Source organism: Anser cygnoides, chromosome 2 (assembly GCF_040182565.1).
Source record: "Anser cygnoides isolate HZ-2024a breed goose chromosome 2, Taihu_goose_T2T_genome, whole genome shotgun sequence".
Lineage (NCBI taxonomy): Eukaryota > Metazoa > Chordata > Aves > Anseriformes > Anatidae > Anser > Anser cygnoides.
The window spans coordinates 61,857,979-61,871,408 of record NC_089874.1 but is presented as its reverse complement, the minus strand read 5'-3'; the positions used below and the strand labels follow the sequence as shown (position 1 = coordinate 61,871,408).

Below are 13,430 nucleotides of genomic sequence, written 5' to 3'. Positions count from 1 at the left end.
TAAGCATAAAAGTAGAACTGTGGGCATCAGTGTTCTGCTTTTGGACAGGTATAAAGCAATCTAAATTCCACTGATAGCAGCAGAGATGTTTTGGAGATCAGGAGGAGATATAGTTTATTTCTAGTGGCTTAAGGGCACTGATGAACACAGAGGCCTGCCAAGCCTATGATTTGAAGTGTGCTGCCAGAGAAGTTGTTTAATAATCAGATTCATGGATTTTAAAAGCCAGAAGGTATGTTTCTGTTTAACACTGGCTATATCATCTTCACCAAGGATTTCTGCATCAGCTGTGCCATGCATCTTCCTGAACTACAATACATATATCAGAAAATCACACCGGCTTATTTAAAAGACTGGTATATGCTGTGCCAGAGTTTATTCTCCCTGCCTGTTACATAATTAAACCCATCTTCAAGGCTGAACTTGCCAAACTCCAGTTTGTACTCATTTTACCACTTTAAGGTCTGTCATATGCTGGAAGCTTTGTCAGTACAGAGAAGCTAAATAAATACTAACGTGAACCTTTTAAGCTGATTTTACCACTGAAATTATGTTTATTCCATCTTTGGCTCTAACATAGCTTTTCCAGACACTGTTTCATTCATTTCAGTATTCCTGAAGCCCTTCTAGGTTTGTCCAATGATATACAAGAGCTCCTAAAGATCATGTTGAGTAGGTCTCTGTCAAAGATAATTCTTTCCATGACACTGCGCATTACACCAGATCTAGATTTCTCCCTTCCCCACTATGTCTGGCTTAATAAATGGCATTGGAAATTATGTGTAAATACACCCCTTTGTAAATAAAGCACGTTTGTGTTTTTTCATCTGACTTGTTCTTGTGGACTTCAGTGTGCCCTTCAGTGTCATAAGCAGTTACAGTTATTCAAGGAGATGACAAAAATGAAAAAGTAGGCTCAAAGTATTTCCAAATCAGGTCATTTTAATTCATGTCCAAAACCAAAACAAAACAGTATTAAGGACACCTACCTAAATGATAATCTCTACATTCATTTTCCTGAAATCCTCGTACTGTTAGTGCATCAGAAGAAATCTCTTCACAAGACTCAGGCAGGGGCTGTACGATGTCCAGTCTGGGCCGTGCACAACACTCCACCTCCTAGAAAAACACAAATGTCTTAGCTGCATCCTACACAATTTACTTAGCAATACCAGCTGATGGTCACCTATGAATAAGGTTGAAATTCAACAACTGCAGCCATTCCCAAAGATGCAGTATCAGTATTCACTTGGCACTGGGTACTCAGTTGTGAACCACTTGAGTTGTAAAACCGTGACCCACTGAGGAGCTGTAATTACATCTGGAACACAAAGGAAAGTTATTCCAACTTTTGGCTTGCTTCTCTTGAACAGGTCAGCATAGAGAAGGAGATTCAGACAAGACACAGGTCTAAATTGAGTCTGAGCCTGAGTCTGACCATTATTTTTCTACTCTTGGTCACAGAAGTTTCCAGAGCTATGACAGACGATCATCAACTACTGCATTCAACAAGAAACAGAACAATTTCAGAGACATTGTCAGCTGGGCTTAGGCCCTGGAGGACAGAGCTCTACAAATCAGTGTTATTCCAGTACAAAGATTAACTTCTTTTTGAGGTGTTTTTTTTTTTTTCCTTTGTTCTGTTTTGGTTTATTTTTAGTTTTATTTGTTTTTTAGAGAAGCTTGCACTTCTAAGAATCCAACAGCAACAGAGCTAAAATTAATTTGAGAATAAACTAAAACCTTTGCTGTGCTGGTGATCTTCAGTAATGTGAACTTTGGCAGTGCAAAGTAGGTGGTTATAGTAAGACGACAACACAGGGAAATCACTGGCTTCAGCTAGCTTTATTTTTAATTAAGGTCCAAGACAATGCCTTATTTCATACTTCTAGCTATGAACTGTAGCAAAATACAGAGTGAGAGAACAGGGCAATGCAAGAAGTGGATTTACACAGCTCCAGCCTACCCATTTGGCTGCAGCACCACTCGGATCTTTCCCTGATTTGACTGTTCCAGAGCAAGTGAAAAATGAAACACAGCCATGAGTTCAACTCAGATGCAATTTGTAACAAGTAAGAAGTTGTCATTTGAAAGCTGTGAAATCAAGCGTAGCAAGGACAGTGTTCCTCACAACCCAGCAGCATCTGTAGTGAGCGGTGAGCTCAACCAGCCTGGGCTCTGCGGAGCTGAGGTAGTAGCAGGGGGCTCCCAGCAGGCCAGGTCACAGCACAGTGCTGGGGAGAGGAGTTATTTTGTCTCCTTGCTATAGGTACTCAGGGGACTGGGAGGCTATCAAAAAGTCCAGCTTTCAGTTTGCTGTTGGTTTAAAAGGCTAATTAAAGGCAAATACACGAGAAATCTCTTTCCTATGTTCTATTCCATTGTATTACCTGACATCCTCTTTTCATCCTTCTTCCCTAAAGCTGCCAGAATGAGTTCCACCCTTCTCAGTTACTACTGGCTTTCCACTAGCTCCCTTCTTCGTTACTGACAACTTCCCCATGTCTTTGCTTCCTTGCATTCCAGCCCGCCTTTTCCTCCCCCTTCTCATCCCATTTGTTTGCCTCCTTTTCTTTCGCTGACTCTCACGCACTAGAGGACTACCACACCGGCTCTCTGGGGAAACTGTGCTGTGACATTATTTTTGTCCTTCGTATAAATAAAGAAATAATAATCTGACATCCTGCAGCAGAGCTGGAAGCTAACCCTATTGATTTCGGCAGGCTTGAGCATTTGTTTGAACCTACAGCATTTCATCGCCTAGCAACTTGTGCACCCAGTTGCTCGAGGTTACTATGGCGATGGGTGCCTAATGCAGACATGCTATCAAAGAGATGATCAAGAGCATCTGCCACTCTCACACTGTGACTTCAAGGGTTTCCTCCGCTACCTCGCCTTTCATTCGGCAATACGAAATAAATGTCGGAGCCAGCCACCATACGCACCCGCTTGCTGTAGGAACAGCTGACATGAATCCTAATTTTTAGCTATCTATGCACGGATCTTGGTGCACACAGCTAAGGTCTTGGAGGCGAAGTGTGCAACAATGCTACTTGGCTTGCACCAATGCATCCCACCCAGCACAGTGACTCCTATTGTCTGAGTTCATCAGCTTCACTGCTCTCATTACTTCTGAGGCATAGTGTCAGCAAGGTGTTCCTTTGGCTGTAAGGATTCTTCAATTCTTCTGGTGCAGAAATAGCAGAAAGAATGAGAGAAAAGGAGAGGAAAAGAGAGAGGGAAGGGAAAAAGGGAGAAAAAAAAGCAAGACTACCTAGGGACCTTCTCCATTTCCTGCAGGAAACAAAGGAACCCAGACTTTTAAAAGGTAAATCCATTAGTCTTCAACGTGACCACCACTGCCCTGATTTGATAGGTCAGAGAAGTCTCAAGCACTGCTCACTACAAGCTGACTACAAACTCTTTCACAGGTAATCAGATCTGCGTGACTGGTGCAAGCCCTAACTCACTGGACATGGCTTGGCACTGTGATGAAACTGTAACGTAAAAACAATTACCGTTTTTTCCAAAATCTCCTTTACATATGAAAGTATAACAAGCTGGTCACAAAGAGGTGCGAGCCCACTGATATAAAACTCAGTATCGAACTGGAAAACTGAAACACAGGAAAGAAAACAGATTGTTAGGCAAACAAATGTATGAACTGCTCCCTAAGAAAAACAAACAACTGATTTTTCAGAGACAACCAATGGCACACAGTATCGGTACAGAGAAATGAAGATGTGATACATATAACAAACCTAAAGTCTTCCCAACTGGATCAGCAAGATGATGAAAAATTACATTTAACAGATTAAATTCCATTAAGGCTTGCAAGAAGAAATGTTTGCGCTCCAGGACATGCTAGAGATGAAACATATGAAATGAATGGTCAGCTAAACTTTCAGTAATCACACTGGGGGGGTTGGGCTGGGAGGACTAAAGAAAAAAACACCACCAAACTCAGTAAAATAGGTAACATATGAAACATCTTTGTAGGTTTGCATATTTGCAGCAAGTCATGTTGCCTTAAGAGAATCACGCTTGCTACATCTGATATGATCTTGCTACATCTGATATGATATGTATGATAAATGAAAACATAAAGCTCATTATTAATTTATCATCATGAGAAGATTTACAGATACACTCATTACTAAGAAAAGATATGGTTAAATAGTGGCTTTTCTTGTTCTTAAAACTGAAAATGTAATTTCCTAAACTGTCTTGATTTCAAGACCAATTTAAGTGTTGATTATTTTGAGATAAAAAGAAAAAGAGTTGAACTGTATTTACAAAAAGGCCCATTAAAGTACATGTCTTCCACAGATATAACTGTTTAATTTTTATTATTAATGGGTTTAACAGAACAGGCATTAAACATCTGGGGCTCTCTCTCATGGGGCCCAAAACAACACTGGGAATTTGATGAAGTACCAAGACCAAGTGTTTTCATTAATTAGTATTTGTATTAGCAAACTTATTTTTGTAAAATAAGGTATATCAGATCCACCGTAACTTTCTCCCAGTAAATGGCTTCAGGAAAATTTAAGTATAACTAGAAAATAAATGTCTCCTTGCTTTCTAATTAGCAAGCTACATTACTAGTACCTATTGTTCACTGAAATAGGTACTAATTATTTTAGTAAAGCAAATAGAAAATACAGTATAATGACGGTAAATATAGAGTTAATTTTCTTCAGCCACAGTAATAAGAAGAAACAAGGAAATAATCATCCTCCTGCGAAAGAAGAAAAAAATATCGACAAATAAAGTAAAGATTTGACATCTGTCTTTCCCTGAATAAGCAAATGCTGTTTTTCTCTTAATGACCGTTGACACTTTGAGATCACTGGGGGACCAAAGCATGGCATAAGGGTAAAACACAATCTATTCTAGGAGAGAATAGGTTCACATTTGTAATCCTGTATGCAATTTTTTTGTTCTATCCTGCAAGACTGATGAGATTACTTGTACTGCATCACATATTGCTCTGAATGGTGGCTTTAAACCAACCATGTTAAGAACGTCTACGTAATAAATCTTATTCCCAGTTTACAATCTAATATTTGGCATATACACGTAAGGCAGACACAAGAACACAGAAAACTAAAAAAAGAAGTGAAATCCAAAGCAGTAGGTAGAAGGACTGCAAAGAAATATTTGTTGACAGCTTAAAAAATGACAAGAGAAGGCTTTTGGAGGCATCTAAAATATTGTCTTTTGAATTTGGAGAGGAAAACAGGGTGGTGAATAGTATCTTTATAAAGATTATAGGGGCAGTTTTCAAAAATCCTATGTTTGACCTGCACTGGAGCTTCAGTTCCTTAGCCAGGGAGGCACTGCTAAAAACGATTGTAACACCCCTGTAATGGTGTATTTAGGATAAAGCAGCACTGCTGTTCAGCGAGACAAAAAAGAAAATCACTTGAAGCTTTGTTTTTTAATAGTGTTTAGTTTCCTTGGTTTCACTTTCAGCTTTCTCTCAGCTCATCCTCCTCAAGAGGCCTTGTGGAAACACAATGCTCCAGCTCTCTGCGACAGCCTTGAACAAAGACCACCTGGCACAGACAGTGCTTCTTGACCTAGCAGAAACCTTTGAGGCAGCTCATCAAAAACAGTTTTACTGAAAAATTACAGCAGTTATAGCTTTACAGAACACTACGAGGTTAATTTGACTTATTCTCTGGACAGTTTGTTGTGATAAAGGCAGGGGGAAATCCAACATGGAGGTATTGCAGAAATGCTGCTAATTTGAAAAAGATCCAAAACAATTAAACCAGGCGTAGCACTGAAGTAATGGAAATGAAAGCGGTATTACCATGTGTCATGCATGTTTATGCCTGTCACAAGAAAGGACGGAAGATATGCTGACAGTGGATCTACTTTATGTTCACCATCTATATACAACTGTCAAACAAATTACCAGGAAGCACAAAGACAAAACCTGTAAATCACCTTGTTCATTAAATGAAATGTACAAAATACACAATACAGTATATGCTACCTTGTTTACCCAAATAAAACAACTTTCTCTGTATTTTAAAGATACACAGGCAGTGGACTGAAACTAAAAAGGTCTGTTTTGTTTAATCAAATCTCAAAAAAAACAGTCCCTGCTTCTCCACTGCAGATTTAGCATGTGAAATTTTGTTTACAGTGATGTCACAAGGTTTTGTCATTAATTTCAACAGGGCCAAGGTTTCCACGTTATCTTTTGAGAAAGTAGGCAGGAAGCTGCATAGAATGAACATGAAACTTAATGTGTAAAGGAAAAGAAGTCTTGTTATTGTTGTTGCTTTCGTTTTTTAATTCCATATGATAGAAATGGAGAGGCAGACAGGCTAGTTTTCAGGTAGCCCATTCATACAACAGATGAGAGACACAAAGCAAGGCGAAGCTACCAAAACCTACCATGAATTCCAGTGCACTGCTAGCTGCTGGGGTGATGTCAGTATACACTCCCAAATTACCTTTTCACCAGCTACTTCAAGGACATCTGCAAAATTCGCAGTCATTTCTGCTGGCTGCAGTATAACACACCCTTAAGTGTTCTGAAGGTGGCATCTCCAACACAAGTGTTTTTACTAAGCTAGGTTGTTTATGCAAAACAAAAATAGTATACAAAATGGCATGCTTTGATTAACTATTATTATCAGGTTCACGCAGTTGCATTATATTATATAAAATATAATTTTTGCCCCACAGTATATGCATTCAGTTCCAATTACAGGACCAGAGAAGGCTTTTGTCCTGCATTATCATTTTGTCCTGCATTATCATTACTTAAGTTGTTTTGAGGTGCATACAGGCAAATTACATATACATGGTTTACTTTTAAAGAAATAAAAGAATACTATTACTTTTAGATGTACTATCAACATAAACCTTGAATACAAACCTCACATATCTAATATTCATAAATTTCTAATATTCATAATTTTCTTTGAAAATCATTATGCATTAACACCTGCTTCAGCATTTGAGTTTTTCTGTACTCAGATGATTTCTCTCTCCTGTTAGACTCCACAGCAGTCTTCAAAAATTCAGATTTCCAGGGTAGACCTACTTCTGACTAGGAACCTGAGCAGAAAGCTCAAGACGTGCCCAGTTAAGGAAATGTCAGCCACGACTCAAAAGGAAACAGAAATTTCTGGGGAGGACCAGTGAAGTAACCCACGTGAGTGTCCTTTATTTGTGCTTGAGTGTCCTTTATTTGTGCAATATTTTATTGCAATTGCCTGCAATTTTTCTCCCCATATTACTATAAGTGAAAATTAAGCAACTGTTTACCTAATCATATACATGTTGCAATGGCATTTTAATGGACTGTTCCCTTCAATTTCAGTAGGAAGAGCAGTAGGGTAGGACCCAAATCAATGGTAGGACCTATATACATCACTGATTACAAAAACACAATTTCTCGGTTTATGCTCCCGAAATCAGAACTCATAGCCTCCACTCTTCATTTAGAAAGAATATGTTAGAAAAAGTGTGATCTTCAAATTTATTTTTGTTTGAATGCAGAAAGTTTGGAAAGGCTTTAAGAGAAAAATTAATAGCGATCAATTAATCATTCTTAATATAACCTCAAATGCCACATAGCAAAGAGGATGAGAATTTTCACTGAAATAAATCAGGGCACTATAAATGATATTGGAAAATTTAATACGATGACAGAAAGAAAAAAAAAAAGCTTAAAATTGGTGAAAACTCTGTAAAGCCTCTATAGCTGAAAGTTGTTGCCTTACTAGCTACCAGCACAGAATGGAAATAAGCAAGAATTTTGCTACTGAATATAATTTCTCTCAACTACAGTATCATGCGAATTAGAAACATCAAGAAAAAACAACAACAACAAACAAACAAAACAATTTGTCCAACAAATGACCATTGCTTGGTCATGCCAGTAATCATCTATCTGGGGCGTTCTGCTCTTTCAATTAAATTAGGAAATGTTTTGTGTACTGTAAGCAGAGCCACAACTTGCTGTCTTACTTGCAGTCAGGCTTTGTGAAACGGCAGTGCTACACTGGGGTTGAAATCCTCTTACCCCTATTCTCTCCCACACAACAATAAAATCATCTTCAGAAATATGGCAATTGTCTGTACAGTTCTGCAGACAGAAGCACCTGCAACCTTTAAGCAAATCCCATAGAAACCTCGATGACAGCCGGAAAGTCAGGACCTTAAGTTTCAAAGCTTCAAAGTTGATTTTCTGAAAAACTATTTTTTTTCCATTACAGATTGAACTGAAAAGATTTTATCAACAAACAGGGAAAACATTCAATAGTTTGATAGTAATTAGTTTGACAGTGTGAAGTAATTTTTATCAAGGAATTTACAAATGATCAGTTTTTGTCTCATGACAAAACATGATGAACAGAAGTCTAAGTGGAATCAGTTATACAAATTGATTTTTTTTCCTTTTTTTCGGCAGTTTGCTTTTCAGAATGTAGACAGACATAGTCCAATTAAATGTTTGCATAAATCAGCATATAAAGTTGATGACATTTATTCATCATTGATTTACTGCTCACCCTATTTGTTAAGCAAGCTTTAAGCTCTGTCTATGTAAAGACAAATATGCTGCTATGGTAGATCCCAGTATCTCACTTTACAAACCAAGAAATAAATATTCCCATGTTTTCTTTTCAGACAAAAATGTGTGATCTCAGTACTTGATGGTAACTTGGCATGCAGCGGTACAACTATTCTCTCACAGAACATGAAGATGTGTTGTTACAAGAATATCCACATGCAATTCTTATACCAGAAGTCTGCTTTGTCGGGAATGTGGGGAATTGCACATGGGAGAAAAGTGCTCCAGGCACTGCTGGCTGCTTGGCACCTGGAATTAAGCTGAGATTCCTCAGATAAAATCTGCACTAACATGAATTGAATGGGAAGTCTCTAATCAACTTCAAGCCTTTTACTGATTTTTAATGTTAATTTTTATTTTCCATTATCGTTAGAGAGACAAACTGAAGCATAGGTAAAGTAACTCAAAAGATCCATAAACCCGAGCTGCCTAACAGTCACACCAGAGGACTACTTCATGCTTGTAAGATGCCCAGTTTCACTTTGAAAAGGAATTCCATTAGCTGCAAAGTGCTAATTAGTTCATTAGCAAGCAGCCTTCTAGCAGGCTACATTTGAGTAGGGCTCCCTGTTTAGAACAGAAGTTGTCTAGCATTACAGCTTTTGTACATGTATCGGGAGCAAGCACAGAGGTCAAGCACTCTTTAAGAAGGATCACAATGGCAGTTAGTCCATGTTAAGCCTGTAATTCAATACCAATACTTTCTAATCAATACGCTACTTCACAGTGGTAGCTGACAGAGCTAAACTGATAGGATCTGCTCAGCTAACATACATTTAAACCTAAATAGAAACATTTCACCGGAGTTTATCTTTGACACTGAATGGAGACTCATGTAAGCAATGAACTGTAACATGGAACCAGGGACAACAGAAAAGATTAATAAAGAAAAGCACCATTAATATACTGAATTGTATAAATAAACTTGGCAATATCATACAGATCTCAGTGCATAAGAACTATATATCTTTTTCTAATTTCTCTTGCATGCAACCACAGCATTATCTTCTTTGAAGTACAACATCCACAACAGCTCAGTGGTGGTACTTTCCCACATCACGAGCCATCTGGTTTAGAATCAGGGTAGGTACCATATTTATTTCCTGCCTCAGAGCAAGTATGGCTGTGTATCAAGATAAAATCCTCGCACCACAAGATCCTGTGGACCTAACTTGCAAGGCTGGAGATGCTCCGCTTCCTTATTCACTGGGCTGCAAGCCACTGAAGAAACATTTACAGTCTACTGATGCCACCAAAGCTTGCTAAGATGTTATTGTAGAATTTTGAGACCTTCAGAATGTCTCTAAAAACACAAATCTGAAACTGCTGAGATACAAGAAATCACTATATTGTCATAGGCTCCATATGTATTATCCTGATAAGATGATGCCAAGATGTTATAAGCCAAAAGGATATGTATGGCTGGGTAGCTGAATATCCTTCAAATATTCTTGTCTTGTGTAAATTCTTTACGTTATGAGAGTAAATCAGCTTACGCATCCACTTAGGATATGAATACTCTTGCAAAAAACTATATTGGTTGCTGGTCAGTCTGCCCAATAATAATTTCAGACCTTACAGCTATGCATCTGAAAAGTAAAAGTTTAAACTATAGTAAAATTGAAAAAGATGCTGTGGAATAACATAACTCTCAAAGACTTTCTATGTGATTACGTCAAAAGCTACTGTACTGTCTATTGAGACTTGAACAAATATCTCACTCTTTTCCCTCCCAGCATACAATCCACGTTCCAATGAGTAGTACTAGCAGCATTTGGCAGAGCCATTTCAGTGCTGTGACATGAAACCAGAAAGAAAAATCTCAAGCACATCATTAACAGGCTAAGTGAGATATAACTGCAGCCCTCAAGAATACAGAGAAGAAATTTATGCTAAAAATCGAAATATGTAAAAGTTAGTTCTGCAAAAATCTCTGACCTTCAGAATTGCACCTAAATAGTTTGATCACAGCTTTTTATTATTTTTGAATGAAGTTCCAATAGACAGTATTGTAAGGCTAGCTCCCTCCCTGTAAACCTAAAACTTCAGTTATAGTGTAAGTTCCCTCTGTTCACTTAACACTATGTAACTCACCTCATTTATTTATTTCCTAAAAGCTACTTAGAGGTACAGAAAAGATTTATATAAGAGTTCGATGGTAAAACTCAAGGCTGAACCTTTCCTTGACATAATTCTCTCAAAAATCGTAGAATTCCATGGTTAATTATTCTTTTGGGACTATATAATCTTTACCAACAAATAGCTTTCAAGAAGTCTCAGTTAATGGTCAGGCCTGCCTTCTCTCAGTATCCAGAATTCCTAAAGAGTTTAACGTCAGAACATACTCGCTGATTTTCAAAAGCTACTTTAGAACTGTTCTTTTCTGAAATCATAAAGCAGTATACATCTATGTCATGTACCATTCTGGTCAGTATGCTGACCTGAGTCAGGATTTTGTTTGAACACTCTTGTTTACAGTCTCATGTCATTACAGTCAAGACAAGGAAGCACAAAACTTTACAAACAGTTGTCCATTCTGCACTGCAGAGTCCCAGAGGGCCTGCTTATCTCGGCAGTGTTACCTCTTCATAGATCTTTCCTCATCAGAAGCTTCTTTTGGGAACAGAAGAGTTTTTGTTTACCCCCCTGCCCCCTCAATTTTTGTTTGAATTTCTTGACATTTTTTGTCAAGACCTTTTCCATCATTAATCACCAATAACAAAATTATTCACATCACCAAAAGAAACGTGAAAGCAAAGTACAAAATGCAGAAGCAAAAAAGGCAACAAGAAGAAATTCAAATCAACTTTCTAGGACTATACTGAAGAGATGCTCAGAAAAGAAAAGTTATGAGCAAGGAAGCTAAACAATGAGTAATTGATTAAGCTAGTGTCTGTATTCTCCTTATATTACTACACCCATCATTATTTAACCAAGACGAAAACCCAAGATCTCTGTAAAAATCTGCATGAAATGGAAGTTGAGACATCCACTCTTTCTTTACACAAGGCTCTCTGATTTTGGGAGAGCACAGAATTTAAGACTTTATGATTACAAAAAAATTATGCAGGACATTATGACAACCTCATCAAGTAAAAACGAGGAGACATTTATGTTATATGTTGTCTCTGAACTCTAACAGCTTTTTCAGGCTGAACGTGAAAACAAACCTTTGAAAGCTTATCTGACTGTGAAAAGGCACGTGTTCTTACAATCATACCTATTTCCACGTAGCGGTTTGGAAGGTCACGCATTTCACTGGCATGCCGCTCCTTTACTGAGCAAATCTAGGAAAACAGATATTTGGATCATTATGATGAATACGCATTCCTAAAATTATGCTAACTTTCCCCAGAAACTTACTGAGGTGTTCTTGGACAGGCATTTCTCTGCTTTGAAAAACACTGGCTTTAGAACAGTGATGATGCATCACTGAGGAAGAAAACCCAACAGGAAAGTTGTGTCTGTAGCTCACAGCCTTATAAATATGCTGGGAGAGGAGAAGATGGGCCATCAGAGAGAAATCTGAAAGCATCTGCTCACTACTGCTTCTTCACAGCAGCATATGAGAGTTTGATTTCGCTATTTTCTCACACTTGGTGTCTCATTACCTTATTATTTCAGAAAGCATATGCTACTGCAAATCCAAGTAACAGGAGGAGAGCACATACGTATAAAGAAATGCAGACACCCATATGTTGTGAAGCACACGTAATACAAGGGGAAAGACAGATGCCAAACTTGTGACAAACCTCCTCATTTGTAAAACTTTAATGCTACAAAAGCTTTTTATGCTTCACCTACCTCACTTCACCCTCCCTCTCCATCTACTCTTACCAAGCACTTTTAATTTCCCACTGTGCAACGATGTAGCAAGCTGTTATTAGAAAACATCTAACAGGCTCTAACAAACTCCTGTCAGGTGCTGGTCTGCACAAATCGCAGTCTGCTGTGCACAAGTTCGAAATGCTAGTTCCCTGCTGAAAGCAAAGCAAAGTCCCAAGCAACCTGTCCTCCATCCCCTTTTCTTTTCCCCTTGGCTTTCTGTCTTAGCAACAATAAACTCCTCAGCCCCCAAAATAAGCCCCTCCAAAAATAACTCATGGTAAGTTGTCCTTCCTTAAAGCTAATCAAAAGAAATGAATTCAACAGCCCCTCTAAAAGCTTTCAAAAGAGGAAATCTCTTGAAGGCACAGAGGAGAGAAGTGTCCCTGAGGATTACACTTGCTGCATGCTCACGCACAGAAATCTGTCTGACCGCTGGGTGTCTATCACTCCTTCTCCTCCTCCTCACGAGGGTCAGTCCAATGACATTTCTATGGCAGCAGGAGTTCTGCAGACCGTAGTCAAACCAAACTATTTTTTTCGATTGTCTTTGCTTTTCAGAAATAATCCTCTGTTTGTCTGTGATAACAGTAAGCATTTATTACAAAGACAGGTAATTGCACCTTTACTGAATTTCCCCAGCCAATAATCAGCGTTAAATTATCCTTCCAGCAAAGGCTGCAGGGGTACATATCAGGGCGAAGGCTTATGTCATCTCGAGGCACATTGGTAATTCGTTGCTTGGAAATCATGTCAAGTATCTTCACGCCCTGAAAGTTTAAATACAAGAGAACTTTATTCAGTATGACAAACTCTTACCCACCAGAGCCCATTTTATTCTGTACAGTAAAACAAACATAGCCGCTTATGGCATAAGTTGCAGGGTAGGGATGAAAGTGCCAACACAAATAGCTGTTGATACAAAGACCAATCTCACCCAGGAGGTGACAGGAGAAACAATGAGATTAGAGTAAGTTAAATATTTTAAATTTCCATGCTAAAT

General features: G+C 38.3%; 1 protein-coding gene and 1 long non-coding RNA gene across 4 annotated transcripts in view; one reads left to right on the top strand and one right to left on the bottom strand.

The window, feature by feature from the left end:
- Nucleotides 1-13,430, bottom strand: part of VPS41 (VPS41 subunit of HOPS complex) — a 112,959-nt gene that overhangs the window by 34,462 nt on the left and 65,067 nt on the right. For all 3 annotated transcript variants that reach the window (XM_066992210.1, XM_013192047.3, XM_048051633.2), the window contains 4 exons: nt 13,051-13,197; nt 11,823-11,889; nt 3,519-3,616; nt 990-1,119 (listed from right to left, as the gene is read on the bottom strand). In XM_066992210.1, coding sequence (XP_066848311.1) covers nt 990-1,119; nt 3,519-3,616; nt 11,823-11,889; nt 13,051-13,197 — 442 coding nt within the window. The remainder of the gene's footprint in view (nt 1-989; nt 1,120-3,518; nt 3,617-11,822; nt 11,890-13,050; nt 13,198-13,430) is intronic.
- Nucleotides 3,118-8,794, top strand: LOC106042878 (uncharacterized). The gene is made up of 3 exons (XR_001211348.3): nt 3,118-3,328; nt 7,024-7,180; nt 8,659-8,794. It is a non-coding gene; the product is annotated as an uncharacterized lncRNA (long non-coding RNA).